Raw genomic sequence first — 17,998 nt, 5'->3', positions numbered from 1 at the left:
GCCTTTTAAATTAAATTACTAAGATATTCCACATCCTGACTTTTGTCCACAAATCAGTCCTAGACTGAAAGCAGTATATTAAGATTTCCTACTGTTGTCTTTAGGTTCTCCAGCATTTGTGTTTTATCTGTTTCAGCGCTATGCTCCTTGATAAGGGAAATTTCTCCAATGTTTTGCCTGCCTTGTGGGTTGTATTTATCAGCCGTCGTCTAGTGCCCCTCCTGGCATGGCCTGCGCTGACCTGAGTAGATTCTCCTCGGCAGCCACAGCTTCTCTGATGCCCTTGGAATCCTGGCCCGCCCTCCTCACCCGCCTTTTACCCAGAGGGTTCCTGGATAGAATCAGCAGTTGAGCAGCCTCTTGAGGGCCCTGGGTGTAGACCAGGAGCGTGACTGGCCACGTGGGGTTAATTTGTTGTTTCTCCTTGTGCCCCTAAGCCACTGCCCTGGGGGCCAGCTCTGTGGCCAGTGTTTTGTTGTCCTGGTGTGTCTGTGCCCACCCTTCTTCCAGAGTGTCCGGCCAACGGGCAGATTGGGAGAAACCCAGCTACCCACAAGAATCTGCTGAGTGTGCCTCTGTTCACAGGTGGCCCTGGATTTTTCGCTGCAGTTGGGGGGAGAATGGGGGGCACTCCGCAGCATGAAAAAGGTTCTCCATGGGGTGCCCTTCAGGAACCACCAAGATCTGGACGTGGGTCTGTGCATCTTTCTCCAGGCCGACCTGCAGTTGTCTGTGTTGTAGCAAATCCTCCAAGCCTGGGGCATGAGGAAGGCATGCTTTCCTGGTGTCCAGAGATCAGTGCAGGCTTGGGGTTCAAGGCCGGGAGATTTAGGAGCCAAAGGAGTGGCCTTCCCTCTCTCCAGCCTTCCCCTCTCTGTTCAGGAAGTACTCTAGAACTTTACAGATCTCTTTTGCAGTTATTGTCTCGTTGGATTTTCATCCCAACAAAGTAGAGAGAGACTAGGTAGAACTGTCCCCATTTTACAGATACAGAAGCTGAGGCTCACGTAACTATATCCATGAAAGGGCAGCGCCACCTCTGGAAACTGAGGATGCATGGGCTGCAGTGTGTACGTGTGATGTCAGGACCAGGCAGCAGCGTCAGGGGCTTCAAATCAGTCCCGATGGGAGCCTTGAGGCCACAGAAATTGGCAAATGCTACAGACCAGAGCTTCCCATCCCCCCCTTGAAGGGCAGGTGTATCAGCTCATGTTGGGAGCATGAGTGAGTGTCATAGGGATAGAGTTTTAGAGGCTTGAATTTTTTTTTTTTTTTAGACTTTAGGAAAGCTGGGACTCGAGAGGGATGTCATATGATCCCCTGACTATTAAATGGCAAAACCAAATTTCATGGAAACCAGTGAAGCCCGTTCTCTTTCCATTATACTTACGTTACAGTGGGTGAGGGTGAGAAGGTCCTTGGGGGCGGGGCGGGGACAGGATTTGTAGGAGGCTGTGGGTGGGGCCCTCTGACTCTGTAGAGAGATTGGACCCTTGATCAGCACCAGTGACCACAGCTGATGAGGTATTTTCAGCGATGGCTGTTGGACTGTGATGGGCTCACCTCCTACTAAGCATCTTTCTTTTCTTCTCTGGTTGGAAAAGAAACTTGGTCCCCCAAGAGTTAGGTAGCTGGGTGCTGGGGATTAGAGAGATGCTCTCAACCCGCCTCCAGCTCAGCAGATACGGATGAGATCCTAAGAGGTGGTCCTGGCCATGCATGACCCCTCAGAACCAGGCAGTGAGGGGGGAGAGGGGGCTGCAGCTGCCCCTGTGGTCTGCAAGGTCGGAGGGGCCTGTCTGTGGCCAGTGCAGCATCTGAGCGGTGTTTCTGTCCCCGCAGTGAATGGATACCACACGTCAGGGACCCCAGCGCACCCTCCTGAGACTGCCCACATGAGTGTCCGAAAATCCACCGGTGATTCCCAGGTAAGGGGTCCTGTTCTGGGATGTAGGAGCAGCCATTTAGGCAGGCCCAGGGAGGTGTCATTTAGGATGGGGATGCCATGGGGGTCCAGGTGGCTATAGCCCAGTCCTGCCCCAGGTAGAAAATGGTCGGTATCTGGGTCATTCCAACGTACCATGATGTGGGAGAGCAGGCGATTGTGGTTTGGTTTTCTCTAGAAGTTGAAGATGGATTTTTCGGTTGTTTTTTTGGCTGCGCCAGATGGCATGAGGGATCTCAGTTCTCTGACCAGGGATCGAAACTGTGCCCCCTGCAGTGGAAGCACAGAATCCTAACCACTGGACCGCCAGGGAAGTCCCTAGAAGTTGAGGATGGTTTTGGTGGGGTGATGGTGATGGGATTATAACTGTTCTTGGGGCAGAAGCTTCCATCCCGCTGTCTGGATTCCTAATACAGAGTCCAGATTTCCCAATGCTTTAAGAATATGGATGAGGCCGGGCCATTTTCCTTTTCTGCACGCCCTTTTCCCACCGCCTGACTTCACCCAGAATGAAACTGAGTCAGACATTTTACCACATTTAATCATCTAACAGAGGGACAGCTACGGTGTGGCAGGACATGGGAGGGTGTTTTTGTTTGTTTGTTTGTTTTACATCTTTATTGGAGTATAATTGCTTTACAATGGTCCGTTAGTTTCTGCTTTATAACAAAGTGAATCAGTTATACATATACATATGTTCCCATATCTCTTCCCTCTTGTGTCTCCCTACCTCCCACCGGGAGGGTGTTTTAAGATTCCCAGACTGCGTTCTCATTTGTCATCTCAGCTGACACTTGTGCAAACTCAGGAGGGAGGTGTCAGTACGATTCTCGTGTTACAGATGAGGTCGCGCAGTCTCAGACCGGTTAAGCGACTCATGAGGGTTGACACGATTACCAGGTGGTCAGACTGGACTTGATGCCGAGTTCTTCCAGTGTCATTAAGCTGTGTCTGAGGAACTGAGGACTGGTCTTATGTGGTCCATCCATGAATTATCCAGAAGATGTCCCTAAGCAGAAGCCTCCAAACCAGCCCTTTCCAGGAGTGAAAATGCCAGGCCCCAAGGATGGTGGTGGTGGTGGTGGTGGTGGTGGTGTTGATGATGGTGTGATAACAATAGTTGCTTGTTGTCAACAACAGTGCGTTCTATGTGCCAGTCACTGAAAGAGAGACCTTGTGGTCTGTGACAGCAGGCGGCTTCAGTGTGACACTTAGCTTTAATGCAGGCAAGAAGGTTAAACCTCAGAAACCTAATTATGTTCTTGTCTTAGGAGGCTGGGCATTGGGCTCAGGTCAGTTCAGTTCGAACTCTGGAAGAGAATTGGGACGTCTGGGTGGGCCAAGGCTCCTTCCATGTTGATGGGTTGACGAATCTCTCGGGCCTCGTGTTAGAATGCAGATTCTGATTCAGGAGGTCTGGGGAGGGGCCGGAGGTTCCCTGTTTCTCATGAGCCCCCTGGGTAATGCTGATGCTGGTGTGGAGGGGGGTGGACCGTGGCAGGACAGGCGAGGATCCGGGCACAGTTAATCGTGCCAGCACGTGTGTGTCCCTTTCACCCCCTGCTCATGGCACACATCACAGCCCTGGCTCTGTGTGTTTCCTGCAGAGCGCCCCCTCTCAACACAGCTTCTTTCAGTCTATTTGAAATGAAGCTTATCTGCCACCTAACTATGGAGTGTTTTCTCAAGACGTCAGCCCAAGCTCTGCTGTGGTCTCCCAGCAACTAGAAAAGCTGTTCTACCCTGGGCAAGAATATTGGAAACAACCCCTTCCTCCCCGCACCCCCCGCCATCATTCTTCTCTCGTTCCCTAATGGAACATGGCTCCCCCCCATCCCGAAATACTGTGAAGCTGTTTCTTAACCATATAAAACAAAATGTATCCTGATGCATATAACCTCCTGGGAAGCCAATTGGACAGTGTGCTGCCATAAGCCTTCAACCCATGAATTTCCTTTCGTGCATCTGTTCTTGGGATACATTCAGGGATTCTGATCTATGTGTGAGGCTGTTCACTCAAGCATTATTTACAGCCCTGCCACCTTGGACCCAACCTAATTATCCAACAACAGGGGATGGGTAAAATGGATGATGGCACTGAACACCGTCCGGCCAGTGAGACCACGCAGCCGTGAAAACTCCTTCTGAAGAAAATGTCGTGATTCCGGCAAGTGCTGAGACACGATATTGAGTGAGAAAAGCAGAACAAAACTGCATGTATGGTCAGTCTTATCTGGGGGGAGGAAATCGATCCACACGTGAAGAAAAAATAAACCCGAACATTGGTGGCGTTGCTGTCCGGTTCTCAACCAGGGGACGTTTGGCAGTGTTTGTAGGTATTTTGGTTGTCACAGCTGGACAGCGGGTGCTACTGGTATCTATTCAGTAGGGGCCGGGGATGTCACTAAGCATCCCACAAGGCACACGACAGCCTCCACCACAAAGCATTACCCAGGTTGAAAAGATGATTGGTGCTGACGTTGAACAACCTTGGTCTAAGGTGATTTTTATTCTCTTTAGACTTTCGGGTGTTTTTTAAATTTCCTAAAATGAACACATTTTACTGTCATAGAAGGCGTTATAAAACAAGGAGTTAGAGTTGAGGTACCGGGGATGCAGGGAAGGTCAGCGCTGGAGGCCCAGGCCCGGCCTGGTCACTGCTTCAGGACAGGTGGAGTCCAGTGCATTGTTTTTGGATGGTAACATCGAGAGGGGGGAGGTATCATCAAAGTAATAAGAGTACACAATGCAATGCATGGAGAGAGCAAATATGCATTCGTTCACTAGTTCCCCAGCTGTGAAAGCGTTTGCGAACCTACAGAGCTGGCTGCCCTAAAAGGCGCCAGAGGCCAGTCGTAGAAATGGGTTAAGAAGGGTTGATATTTCCAGAGAGCACTACTGACAAATGGTCCCCAGAGTATATATAGCACGCTTCTGCCTGTATAGTATTTACTACCCCATCCCAGGCTGTCAACATTAATTAGTGACAATTATCACCTAATAATATTGAAAGAAAGAAAGTGAATGAATGAGTGAACGAATGAACAAACACATGGCCATTTGAGAGGCAGGGTTGGGGGTGGATAAAGTAGCTTGTCACACCCCTGTTGTGCTCGTTTTCTGCTACCTGCCCCCTCCTCGAGCAAGCTAATCAGGAAAATTAGAATGTTGGGCAGGTAGGGGGCAGGTAGGAAGATTATCTAATCTTCATGGAAACCGGGAGTGTCTGTACCATCGTGGGTGGGACTGATGGCTGGGTGCCCAGCACCCCAGTGGTGGTGCCCACCCAGTTCTGGGAGACCTGGAGGGCCAGGCACAGGTGATGGTGATCTGGTGCCACTCAGTGGAGGTTTGCAAGTCTGCAGCTCTGGGGCAGGCTGCCTGGGTGCTGGATGCACGGGGCCCACTTGATCGGAGGTTGGGGGATCAAAGGCTGAGGATAATCTTGCTGGCCATGGCAGAAGCACATCTGAGCCTGTCCCCTGCCTGCCTGCCCGCCCGCCCGCCCGCCCAGGGCTAGGGTGGTGTGAGCCCCCTCTGCTCCCTGTGCAGGTACTGGGAGGGCAAGGAACCTGCCCACCAGAGCCCAGGCCGTTTAGTGACCCACCTTTCAACTGTTTTAGATTCCCATGAACTGCCCCCCAGGAAGGCTATCTTTAGACACAGGGGAGAGGAAAGGGAATGGGACTGTGAGCTTGGAAACTTAAGGAACCCATTGGCGGTGAGATTCTGAGAGCTCATGTACTTAATTGGGCTCCCCCTCCCCTACTTGGTAAATAGCACATGTTCTATTGAGCGTCTGTTTATTTGAGAGGCACTGAGTCATAGACAGATGTAGCCCTTGTCTTTTTTTTTTAATTAATTAATTAATTTTTGGCTGCATTGGGTCTTCGTTGCTGTGCGCGGGCTTTTTCTAGTTGCGGCGAGTGGGGTGCTACTCTTTGTTGCGGTGTACGGGCTTCTCATGGTGGTGGCTTCTCATGTTGCACAGCACGGGCTCTAGGCGTGCGGGCTTCAGTAGTTGCAGCACGCAGGCTCAGTAGTTGTGGTGCACGGGTAGCCGTTGTCTTGATGGAGTTAATAGCTGGGACTGGAGAAAGAGATAAATGTTTATTTCATTTTGGCAGTGATAGGGGCTGGAGGGAGTGTGTGCTCTGAGGACCTGACCAGGTGGTGGTGGAAACGTCGAGATGGGCTCTTTAAGAAAAGCTAAGACTGGAAAGATGAGCAAGGGTTTAGCTTGGTAAAGAGGTGGTGGTAGGGGAACAGCATTCCAGGTGGAGGGAACAGCATATGTGGATGCCTAGAGGCAGGATTTCAAAGAAGCCATGGAGTCCGAGTGGGGCTGTGGTTTACTATGTTAGCAGGTGTGGGGAGGGCACAAGAAGAGGCTGGAGGAGTCCTCAAGGCTCTTGTGAGGAGCTTGGGTTTTGTCCTAACAGTGCTGGGAACGACTGAGAGGTTTCATACTATGTCCCACTTGCTGAGGGTGTGGGACCCAGACTCCTCACAGGGTAAGGAGACAGGGTCAGGAAGACATTGCAGAGTCCAGGGGCTCGCTGAATTGGCTGGGAATGACACACTGCCTTCTCCCAGGCACTGCCTCGTCTGTCACCACCCTCAGTGGGTCCTCACAGTGACAGTAGAGCAGCCCAGACAAGGCCAGGAAACCAGACTGGGGAGGGATTTTTAAAAAGAAGACAAAAACCTTCTAGAATCATAGGAAAAAGAAATTAAAAAAAAAAAAAACTTTTGTTATGGACATGTGTAAACATTTATAAGAGTAGAAGGACTATTATAATAAAGGACCATGGACCAATCATTTAACTTCAATTATTCAGCCAATCTTGTTTCATTTAAACTCCCATCACAGGACTTCCCTGGTGGTCCAGTGGTAAAGAATCCACCTTCCAAGGCAGGGGACGCAGGTTCGCTCCCTGGTCGGGGAACTGAGATCCCACATGCCGCAGGGCAGCTAATCCCGTGCGCCGCAACTACTGAGCTCACGTGCCCCGGAGCCCACACACCACAACTAGAGAGAAAACCTGCACGCCACAACTAGAGAGAAGCCCACGTGCTGCAACTAAGACCCAATGCAGCCAAAAATTGAAAAAAATCAGTAAAATAAAATAAATAAGATGAATAGGTTATATATTTAAAAAAAAATTTTTTTTTAAATAAACTTCCATCACCTCTCCCTAACTTCCCACTGGATTCTTTTAAAGCAAATTCCTCACATATTGTTTTAACTGTAAATATTTCAGAATGTATGTCTAAGGGCGAAGGCATAACATAATACCATCAGTACACTTAAGAAAACATTAGTTCATTAATATCATCCAATATGTATATATTAGATCTGTGGGGTGATAGGGTCGGGCCATGTGCGCATTGTTTCCTAACAGCCTTTGCACTCGGAGCTTTGAGCATCCCTGATGATTGGGCCTGAGTGTTTGACATTGGGGTTTGCCAGTGGTGGTTTTCCCAGATTTGGCTTGTGGGAGCCTCTTTGAGTTGGCGTCTGTGTCCTTTTGTTATGTCACATCATTTGTTAAACACTTTCTTACGTCCTGGCACAGATGTTCCAGGTCCATCTGGCATTTGGAATTAGCCAATTCTCCAAGGAGCCTGGATCCCTTTTAGTGGGAAATCATATTAGAAAGCACTTCTGCCTAGTAGGTGTTCTCACTGTGACTGAGGTGTCGTTCCTTCTGGGGCCTTTCAGTGGAGTGCTACGGAATGTGTGTGTGTGTGTGAGTGATGTGTGTATATATTTATATATGTATGTGATAATGTTTATGTATATGACGTTCGAATAATGGACACAGGTCTTCAGCAGCAAACACAGAGCGTGAGAGCACCTGGGAGGAGCCTGTGACCCCCGTGTGCAGCTCTGGCTGAAACTGCACAGCTAGGAGAGCAGAGACCGGCACCCACACTTAGAACATCACCCCCACCCCCGCATGCTGTCTTGGCCCAGATTATAGGGAGGAGGGTGACCTCTGTGTCCAGTCTCATTCCAGACAGCCTTGGACACAGTGGCCCCCAAATCAGTGTTTGTGGATGACGGAGATGTTTTCTGGCCCCTGCAGAGATACCTGGAAAAACAAGAGATTGTCCCAGGTCTCCAAGTGGAGAGATAGCGGGAAACAGAGAAAAGAGTCATTCAGGTTTGGGGGTCAGTTTCCTCTGTTTACTTGCCTTGTGACCCTGGACACCTTAGTGTCTACAAGCCTCAGCTTCCTCATCTGTAAAATGAAGACGATGCCAGTAACCTGGTGGGGTTGTGGGGACTCAGTGAGATTACGTGTGTTAAATGCCTGCCTCACAGCTGCCTCACAAGGCAACACTCAGGGCAGGAGCTCTCCCAGTGTATCCTTCCCCCAGAGTTCCCCCCCACCTCCTCCCTGGAAGGCTATTGCCAAGGCTGCCAGAGCACTGGTTGCACTTCCTGGGGGGTGTAATGGGAGCACTGTGGTGGTCCTGGTGGTGATGATGTGTGTCTGTGGTAGGCAGACCCCTGCAAACTGCAGAATCCATCCCAGGGACGTCCCTAGCAGTCCAGTGGTCAAGACTCCGTGCTTCCAATGCAGGGGGCATGGGTTCGATCCCTGGCTGGGAACTAAGATCCTACATGCTACGGGGCAAAAAAAAAAAAAAAAAAAAAAAAAGAATCCATCCCAAAGGTACCCCTTGCCCATCCCGGGTGTGTATTTGCATGGACAAATCTGTAGGAAGAGCCCAGCACCTGTCTGTTCTCCTTGGAGACTGGTACCTGGGCCCCTGCCGTGCAGCCTCAGTCTGCCTTCCTTGCAGAAAGCCCAATCTTGGCAAGTGCCCTGGGCAGAATTGATAGTTTGGGAGGGTCCAGAGTGGGCACGCTGGATGAGTTGAGGCATTTAACACGTCTAAGGAAGCTATAGTTGGTCACAAGCGTGACGTTGCCCCAGAACCTGTTGGGTCTGCTAACAGAGGTGCTGTAGTTAGGGGGCCCTCAATGAAATGACAGAACAGACATCCTCCATGAAGGCCCCCAGACTCTGCCTTAAAGACCCTGGCCCCCAGAGACCTGCTGGATCAGCCCTTCTGGGAGGTGGGTGGGGGGACCCGATGGGGGAGAGCTAATTCTGATGCACTCTAGAGCCTGAGGACCATTGGTGACAGATGGTGAAACTGAGGCTCAAGTTAACTTGGCAGGATGTCAAGGCTAGCGAGTTCATCTTCTTGTCTGTGAAACAACATGTAAGGGACATGTAAAGGTCCCTTTTAACTGGACAGTCCAGGGATGTCAGTTTTCATTAGCTGACTTTACTTACCTGCCAAAGTAGGTCTCGATGGGAATGAGGAACTGAGGCGGGGTCTGGGGGGGAGGCAGGGAATGAGGGGACCATGGGCAGGAACTCCATCAAGCTTCTTATTTTGCCTGATGAGCAGTTGGGTTCCTGAGGCAGGGGCTGACCACCCCCCACCCACAAAACGCTCATCCTGCTGGCTGGTCCAGAGCTGTGCTGGCCTGGGGATGGGGGCTGCTGGTTCCCTGAGGCTTGCTGGAGAAGCCTCTTCGTGCTTCCTCTGGGCCTTTCTCTGTAAAGTCCTAGCAGCCACTTCCTTCCCTCCCACTAGAGACAGAATAAGGCCACGAGTCCCAGGACACACATGCGATGCCACTGCAGTGCCTTAGGGGCGAGCCTGCTTCCCAGCTCGACATGTGGCTCAGGACAGGAGTGGGCATCCCATGTCCTGCTCATGTGGTGTTTTCAGCTGGCAATCCCTATTTTCCATTCCAGGACCATCCTAGGTCTGGGGCAAGCTGCTGAGGTCCTGTGGGCTTGGTGGTCCTTGGGACAATGATTTTCTTGCTGGCAAAGGGAAGACCCCCAAAGTCCGAATAGAAGCCGAAAAAGAGCCCCCCTGCTCTCGGGGTTGGGAAGGTGACATGTCACGGATGTGGCCGAGCAGCCCGGGCCACGTTGCACGTATCTGGGGTGTGATATGTCGGACCCGGGGGATTTGGAATAAGATGTCATGTTCCGAATCCTCAGTGCGAGGAGGTGGTGGCCTTAACTCTCTGCTCCCCGGGTGGATTCTGCAGGTTAAGGCAAGCAGCGTGCAGAACCACTTACCAGCAGAGGGCAGCTGAGGGGTTAGCTCCCCCAACCACCGACGGGGCGGGGGGGAAGAGGAGGCAGACCTGCTTTGGAGCAGTTTTCTCAGAGCCTGTGCTGGAGGCTTTCCAATTCATCTTCAAGCCAGGGCGCGGGAGGCTCCTGCCTGCTCTCTCCCAGAATATGGTGACTTCGGGGTTAACGGCAGCCAGAGCATCCCCAAACTTCCCCAGCCCGAAGCTTTTAACCAATCCCTCTACCTTCAGGGAACCCGAATGAAAGAGGATGTCCGATATGGAGAACAGCTTTGACGATATTTCTTGTGTCTCTCCCCAGAACCTGGGATCCTCATCACCAGGCAAAAAGCAGAGCAAGGAAAACACCATCACGGTAAGCGGCTCCCGCGGAGCGCGCGCATGTTGGGTGGCAAGCTGGGGCTGTCTCTGGTCCATGGCTTGGCTGTTGCCATGGCAATGTGGACCGCTGAATGGAAGTGATGCCCAGCCTGGTACCTGGGAAGTTCCAAAGCTTGGATGTTGCCAAGGGTTCCCCCCTTGCCTCTCCCCGGCCCTTCTTCTGTTGATTTCTTATTTCACTTTTTCTCTTGGGGCAAACAAGTGGAAGGATTGTGGTTGGAATGGTGCAGAAGCCATTTTTGCAGGGCAGGCAGGGGAAGGTACGCATGCAGGAGTGGGTCGGAGGGGGTGGGCTGTGCTCCTGGCAAGTGACATGACGTGTAAATTACAGCCACGGCAGGGTGGCTTTTGTGCAGGGTAACTTCTGGAAGACATCAAAGTTAAAAGGAAGAGAAAGCGCCCTAAGAATAGAGTTCCTGGAAGTTTCTGATGGGGAAGCAGGCAGCCTCTGCCCAGAGCAGCCAGACAGCCTCCCAGGGCTCTTCCAAAAGCCTGCCGAGTCCCCACGCCACCCTGCCTCTGGCTCCACATCAGCCCTGTGCTCGGGGAAGGTGGGCGCTGGACGTCTCTCCCCCTCCAAGTAGAGAAACAACTTGCCCATCTGCTCAGCTAAGAACTTGGAGATGGGAGACGTGTGGTCCTAGGTGTGCGGTTTCGACCCAAATGCAGCAGCTCTGGGGCCACAGAAAGGCTCCCCAGGCTCTGTCACACAGTTCTCGGAGATGGAAGCAAGACGGGGTCCCCTGCCCCGGCTCATGCAGGCTGCAGATCCTGCTTTGACGGATTTGGGGAGAAAAAAGCGGTAGGCAAACAATGGCAACAGTCATAATTGCTGCCCCTGTGTGTACATTTATTAGGCACCAGGAGGGTTCTGAGCACCCATTTCATTCTCCGCTCACTGCGGAAGGGCAGGTGGTTGGACCAGGGTAGTGTGGGGACTGGGAACTCGGACTCTGAAGCCAATGGGGTCAGCACAGCACCCACCAGCTGAGCAGCGACCCGGCCTCTCTGGGTCTCAGTGTCCACATCTGTACAATGGGGAGACGATGGGCATGTGTGCCCTAGGGATGGTGTGGAAAGCACGTAGAACAGCCTGGCACACAGTAGGTGCTCAATTCACACTAGTCTCCTCATCACCGTGTTTATAGATGAGGAAACTGAGGCACAGAGCAGGACCTGGCACAGAGCGGGGCCTCGCCCGAGGTCACACAGCTGGGAAGCATCAGGACTTGAGACCTGTGTTCTTACCCACCAGCAATGCCCCAGGTGCAAGTTGCCTCCCGAGGATGGGACCAGGCGGCTCAACCCTGGGCCAGCAGTAGCTTCCTTGTTACTGGAGCTGATGGCGAGGGCGTGGACAGGCCCCTGGGGCAGAAGTCCTGAGAACACAGTCCTCACGTTCACAAAAAGCCCCAGAGTACTTGGGCAAAGCAGGAGCTCCCAAAGTTCCCTGAAAGATGGAGAAAGAGGGAGAAGAAACTGCAAGAGAGGGAATACATTAGCATTGTAGAAGGAACGTGAATAAGAGAAATGAAAAGTGAAAAGCAGAGTGTTATGCCTCCCATGGGTGTTGGAGCCCAGCTCATGCGGTGCGGCCTGGGTCACTGCTCTGGTCTGCCTTTCGGCCAGAGCTTGGGGCTTTGTCAGCGTGGGCGTGGCCCTGGGTCTCCTGGCAACACACCTCCTCCATCCCTGCCTCACTGCCTTCCCTCCTCCTTCCCGCCGCCCTATAGCAGTGCTTCTCATCTGAAGCCTTGGGGATACTTGTTTAAAATGCAGATTCCTCTGTTGGTCACTCTGGGGCGAGGCTGGAAAGTTTGTGTTATAACCAACACCCCCGCACCCCAGAGGTTTTAAATAAGCGCTCAAGCCTTGGGGACTTTTTGCTGGGAAAACTGAGAAGGGGCACAGAGTGAGTGAGGACCAGAGCCCCGGACTTGACTTGAGCCTGGGTCTGCTGACTGCCAGCCCATGCGGCCCTTGTTCTCTCCAGGCTGGAGATGGGCATCCTTGCCGGCCGGCTGACCAGTGGGGCTGCAGAGCTCTGTACCATGGCTCTTTCCCTTCCAAGGAGCAGTCACTCTCCCACTGCGGCCCCTTCCTGAGTCCTGATCCTGCAGAGCTCGTGGCTTCCCTGGAAGGAGATGCTGGGGGGAACGGTGTGGGGAGGCTGGGGCCCAAGCTTCCCTCGCTCCGGTGTGCGGGGAGCATCTTACCTGGTCTGACTCAAGGAGCAGAGATTTGCAGGCGGCGTCTGGCTCACAGTGTGGCCGAGAAGCAAGGACCGAGCTTGATTCCGACACTCCGGCTCCCTGACCCGGGCCTGGAACAAGTTTTGAAGAGGCCGACACGTGGGCTGCTTGACAGCAGTGGGGCCCCGGGCAGGGCTGGCAGTGAGTGGGCTGCTTGCTTGATTGGAAGTGACGGGCGCTAATGGCAGTTCACAGCCTCAGCACCAATATGATGCGTCAGAATCTGGAAGATTCCAGAAAAGATGACAGCAAAGCCACCTAGCCACGCTCCTGTTCTAGAAAGAAGAGTCTGGGGGCTCTTCTAATCTTCAGTCGGAGCTTCCCGGCATGGCCCGTCTGGGGGCCCTGGGTGGGAGCTCAGGGACTGGATGTGAGTGCTTGAGGGCATTTCTGTTCTGCTTCCACAGGTCCCAACTCTGGCTTTTGCCTCCGTCACCCCCTCCCAGAGTAGCCTCCCCCACCAGGAGGAAATTCAGGGCCCGCTTGGTTGTGAAACCACCTTCTGTTCTATGTTGCAGGCGGCTGTCAGAGAGGAGGGCACATAGCTGCGGCCTCTGCCTCCAGGGAGGCCTCCGTGCTGCGCTGGGCCCGGGGCTTGCGCCAGACCTCCCCACACCAGGCCCCTTGGGTGGGTCACACTTGTGTTCAGTGGCTCTTGTGCCATGGCCAGGTGCCTGAGTGGTGGCTGTAGCCCCACCCCCCCCAAGAGAGTTTCTGAGGGCAGCTCTTGTCGTTCTGGCTGCCCCCATGCAGGCCGGCCCTGGCAGAACCTCTGCTGCTCAGGGGGCCCCCTGGCCGTCAGGGGCAGAGCGGGTGTTACTCCATTTACTGAGGGCTGGAGAGAGCAGAGTTGGTGCCAGAGCGAAGACGCTGTTGCTTGAGGTTGGTGATCTTGGGAGCGAGAGTGGGAGGGGCTCCTGGAACTTCCCCCAAACAGTACACAGTGGGGGCATTCCCCCGTCTCCTGCTTCCTGTCCAGCACCCCTTCCTACCTGAGCCCCTGCCTTGGGTGGGGACGTGGATGCCTACGCCTAAGTGTGTTAGAAGGTAGCATGACATAGATTGAGTGTGACGTAGAGTGCCTGGCTTCTGACCCTGGCTCCACCACTATACACAGAGAATTGCAATTACGTATTTACTTGTTTCCCTTCTTCATCAGGCTGTAAAACCGTCGAGGGCAGAGACTCCACCTTCTATCTCTAGTCTCCATTCATTGTACCAAGAAACATTTACAGCTCCCATCACATGGCTGTGCTGGGCCAGGTACTAGGGACACAGCGGGGAGCAGGTGGGCTTCCTCCCCGCCTGGGACACACTGTCTGGCGAAGGAAGAGAGATGCTGAATAAGCAGTCACGAGAAATACAAATGCACCTGTGCAAAGTGCTGGGAAGATCTAGCCTACTGCTTGGCACCAAGTAGCCGTTCAACAAACGTTTGCATGGACCGAGCACGTGTTCCATGGCACAGCATCGTGGGTGAGGGCTCGAGCCGTCAGCCCAGAGGCAAATATTTCTATGATCCTCAATTAATCAAATGAGACCAGTGTGACCCAGCTTGTGGGGTTGCCGAAAGGATGAAGTGAGGATGCACGCAAAGCTTTTGCAGAAATTCTCCCAGGATGCCTCCCACGATGGGGCCGGTGAGGTGTAGTTCTCGAGACGCCCACCAGGGGGGTGCAGGGCTCTGCCAGGATTCAGGGAAATTCCTATGGGATTGCTGGGGCTGCAAAATCCCAAAACCAGAGTTCACAGGGATGGAGATGGGAACTCTGGGGCCACTGGCCAGTCCATCCAAGGGCTGGTGTCCTCAGAGAGTGGCAGAAGCCCCAAGAGGGATGAAGCCTTGTCCTCCCCCAACCTCTCTCCCCCCAGCCCTGCTAGCTTTCACCTTCAGTGGTTGTTATAGGGCCACTCGTGGTACGCCCCTCCCCTGTCTCCTAGACCCCAGACAAGGCACTCTAGAAGACCTTTGTATCCACTTCTGAGTACCTCCTTCCACGATGCTTAATGCCCAGTGTAATGTCATAGTTAATTTATCATTAAATTTGCTTGAAGTTTTCATGGATTACATTATTAAACCAAATAAAGATAGGCTGTGGTCATCATAGTTTGTTGAGGCAAGAATAGCTGGAACATGAAATAAGGAGTATGTGAAACTGTGGAATCCAGCCCTGGTTTCCAGAAGGAGGCTCATCTCTGGACAAACTTGGGGGTGTCAGCCCAAAAAGAGGGTTTGGGGAGACCATTGCCTGAACTGGGCATTGAGAGGCTGGCCACCCCCAAGCAGACTCCTGCAGGCCAGTGATACGTCGGGTGGCTGCGGGGGTGGGGCATTGGGAGACAACATCTCATCCCAGGGGTTCCGTGGGCCTCTACCTTGACCTTGGTGGAATTCCATGCTCCCTGCCTCCAGGGCTCTCAGGGTCATTCCTGGCCTTGATCCTTCCTCCTGTGTCGTCATGCTTCCCTCCAGAGCGGGAATCCCCGCCCTTACGTCAGCCAGATGCCAGTATCTGGGAGGAGGGGGCCCTTCCCTTGGCTGGGATTTCTCCTGTGTTCTCCCCCCAGGAGTGCAAGCGAGGCCTGTGCCCCCGGGAGCCGGCAGGGCCTGGATTTACTTCTAGCCGCCCCCAAGCACCTGAACCAGAGGCCATGGCTGGGGGCCCACGAGCCTGACTCAGCTAGCAGAGGGTTGCTTTGGCTTACAAGGTGTCATCGTTGTTGTTGTTGTTGTTATTATTATTAACCATGAATGAATTGCTAACATTTAAGCATTGAGACACTTCATGTAAAAATCCTGATCTGCTACTCTCGTGTCATCGCATAAGCTGACAACCCTGGACTCCTCATTCTGGCTTGGCAGCAGTTGGCGGGAGCTGAGAGGAATCTGCCCCCTAGTCAGACATTCGCAGACACCACCCCCCTTCCCGAAGTGGAGGCTGGTCCCCCCACCAACCTAAGCTTCAGTTTCCATGATGTGCGGTCCCTCATTTCTTTGCATGGCTGCCTGGCACTGGAGTCTGTGGCTTGTATTCAGAACCTCAGGGGTTTTCTGCACTGTTGTCGCCTTGAACGTCTGATGGCTCCCACTTTGGCAGATGCTGGGGCTGTGATGAGGGTTAAAGACTGCCAGCGTTCAGGCCTTGCCTTCCCGAGGCCCTGCGGCTCCCAGAACAAATCAACAGACTCTCTAGGAGCGGATCTGGGGCTTGAAGTGACATCAGCGGGGTCAGCGGCGAAGCCACTTGTGCCGAGCAGGGAAAGCCAGGGGCACGGCGATCGTGCTCAGGCAGAAAAGTCTGAGGCAGAGCCCAGGAATCTCTGCGCTGCCCTCTCCTGGGCCAGGGCCAGCCCGCCCCAGGCGTGCACCCTGGATTATCACTTAAACTCTCTTTGTTCACAAGAGTATACATCATGAGGTAAAATTCACAAGGTAACTTCTCACCCAGGATGCTCAGCCACTTCATTCCTTTCCCTGGAAGCAAATGATGTTATCAGTTTCCAGAAACATACCAAACTGGTGTCTGTTCCTTCCTCCTCTTTTCTTAAATTTTATTTATTTTTTTAAAGATTTTTTTTTTTTTTTTTTCGCCTGCGTTGGGTCTTCGTTGCTGCGCGCGGGCTTTCTCTAGCTGTGTCGAGCGGGGGCTACTCTTCATTGCGGTGCGCGGGCTTCTCATTGCGGTGGCTTCTCTTGTTGCGGAGCACGGGCTCTAGGCGCGCGGGCTTCAGTGGTTGTGGCTCGCCAACTCTAGAGCGCAGGCTCAGTAGTTGTGGCGCAGGGGCCTCGTTGCTCTGCGGCGTGTGGGGTCTTCCCGGACCAGGGCTCAAACTCGTGTCCCCTGCATTGGTAGGTGGATTCTTAACCACTGCACCACCAAGGGAGTCCCCTTCTTTTTTTTTTTTTAATTTTTGTTTTTGTTTTTGTTTTTTCTAATTTATTTATTTATTTATGGCTGTTTTGGGTCTTCGTTTCTGTGCGAGGGCTTTCTCTAGTTGCGGCAAGTGGGGGCCACTCTTCATCGCGGTGCGCGGGCCTCTCACTGTCGCGGCCTCTCTTGTTGCAGAGCACAGGCTCCAGACGCGCAGGCTCAGTAATTGTGGCTCACGGGCCTAGTTGCTCCGCGGCATGTGGGATCTTCCAAGACCAGGGCTCAAACCCGTGTCCCCTGCATTGGCAGGCAGATTCTCAACCACTGCGCCACCAGGGAAGCCCTTTTTTTTTTAATTAAAAAAAATTTTTTACACTAAGATAGCGAACAGTAAATCCTATTCTACCTTTTCTTCCCACCGCCCACCCACTTAACACTGTATCCTGCCACACCTTGCTTATCAGTACAGAAGAACGTTCTTGCCATGTCTTTCACCATGGATATGATGCCCATACATGTCTGTCTCATACTTTTTAACCATTCTCCTGCTGATAGACAGTGGAGTTGGGTTCCAGCCTTTTGCTACTACGAACCGAGCCATGGTGAAAACCATGTACGTGTGTCACTGCACCCGTGTGCAGGTATCTGTAGGATAGAATCTTACAAGTGCAGCCTCTGGGTGGAAGGCTGTGGACATTTGCAGTGTTGCTAGCTTCTGTTGCACAGCTCTCTAGACAGTTTGGATTGATTTCAGCCCCTCTGGGGTGGGGGTGAGTGCCAGTTGCCCCTCATTTGAAAGGCCGACTGCCAGAGCATCCCAGGACCCCAGTGCATGTTCTCTATCAAGCTAGCCCTGTAGGGGGACCTCTTCAGTGCCGTGTCCTAGGGCCGAAGCACCTCCAGCTTCTCCCAACCCTCCAGCCAAGCCGTGTTCTTTCCTGTTCTGTGTCCTCCAGATAAACTGCGTGACATTTCCTCACCCAGACACGATGCCGGAGCAGCAGCTGCTCAAACCAACCGAATGGAGCTACTGTGACTATTTCTGGGTAAGTGGTGCCTCTGCGTCCCCCGCACTGCGGCCCCGGGCACCAGGAGTGGACACCCGGGAGGGGGGCGGTGGCTTGAGCTCAAAGCAGAGCGACCTCCCCGGGTGAAACGTAACGGGCTGGCAGTCGATTGAGCACTGGAGGCTGGAAACTTAAGTCCCACTTGGAGTCTAGATCATTCCGTAAATCTCAGAAAGTCCACAGGGCAATATGGAAACTCCAGGCAGAATGCAGGTAACCTGGAGGGTCCCCTTGCCGCTCAGTGGTAGCAGGAGACCAAAATCAGCTCCAACCTGGGCTCCAGACCCACTCTGCCCCTTTTTTTTTTTTTTTTTTTTTTTTTTTTTTTTTTTTTTTTTTTT

At 52.9% G+C, this 17,998-nt stretch overlaps 1 protein-coding gene across 1 annotated transcript in view; it reads left to right on the top strand.

The window, feature by feature from the left end:
* GAS7 (growth arrest specific 7) overlaps nt 1–17,998 on the top strand; it is a 211,149-nt gene that overhangs the window by 166,591 nt on the left and 26,560 nt on the right. The window contains exons 4-6 of the mRNA XM_007457844.1: nt 1,843–1,928; nt 10,387–10,440; nt 17,547–17,636. Coding sequence (XP_007457906.1) covers nt 1,843–1,928; nt 10,387–10,440; nt 17,547–17,636 — 230 coding nt within the window. The remainder of the gene's footprint in view (nt 1–1,842; nt 1,929–10,386; nt 10,441–17,546; nt 17,637–17,998) is intronic.

This window comes from Lipotes vexillifer, unplaced genomic scaffold (assembly GCF_000442215.2).
Source record: "Lipotes vexillifer unplaced genomic scaffold, Lipotes_vexillifer_v1.1 scaffold611, whole genome shotgun sequence".
Classification (NCBI taxonomy): Eukaryota; Metazoa; Chordata; class Mammalia; order Artiodactyla; family Lipotidae; genus Lipotes; species Lipotes vexillifer.
Note: the sequence above shows the minus strand (reverse complement) of the source record. Positions and strands in the feature narration are given on the sequence as shown.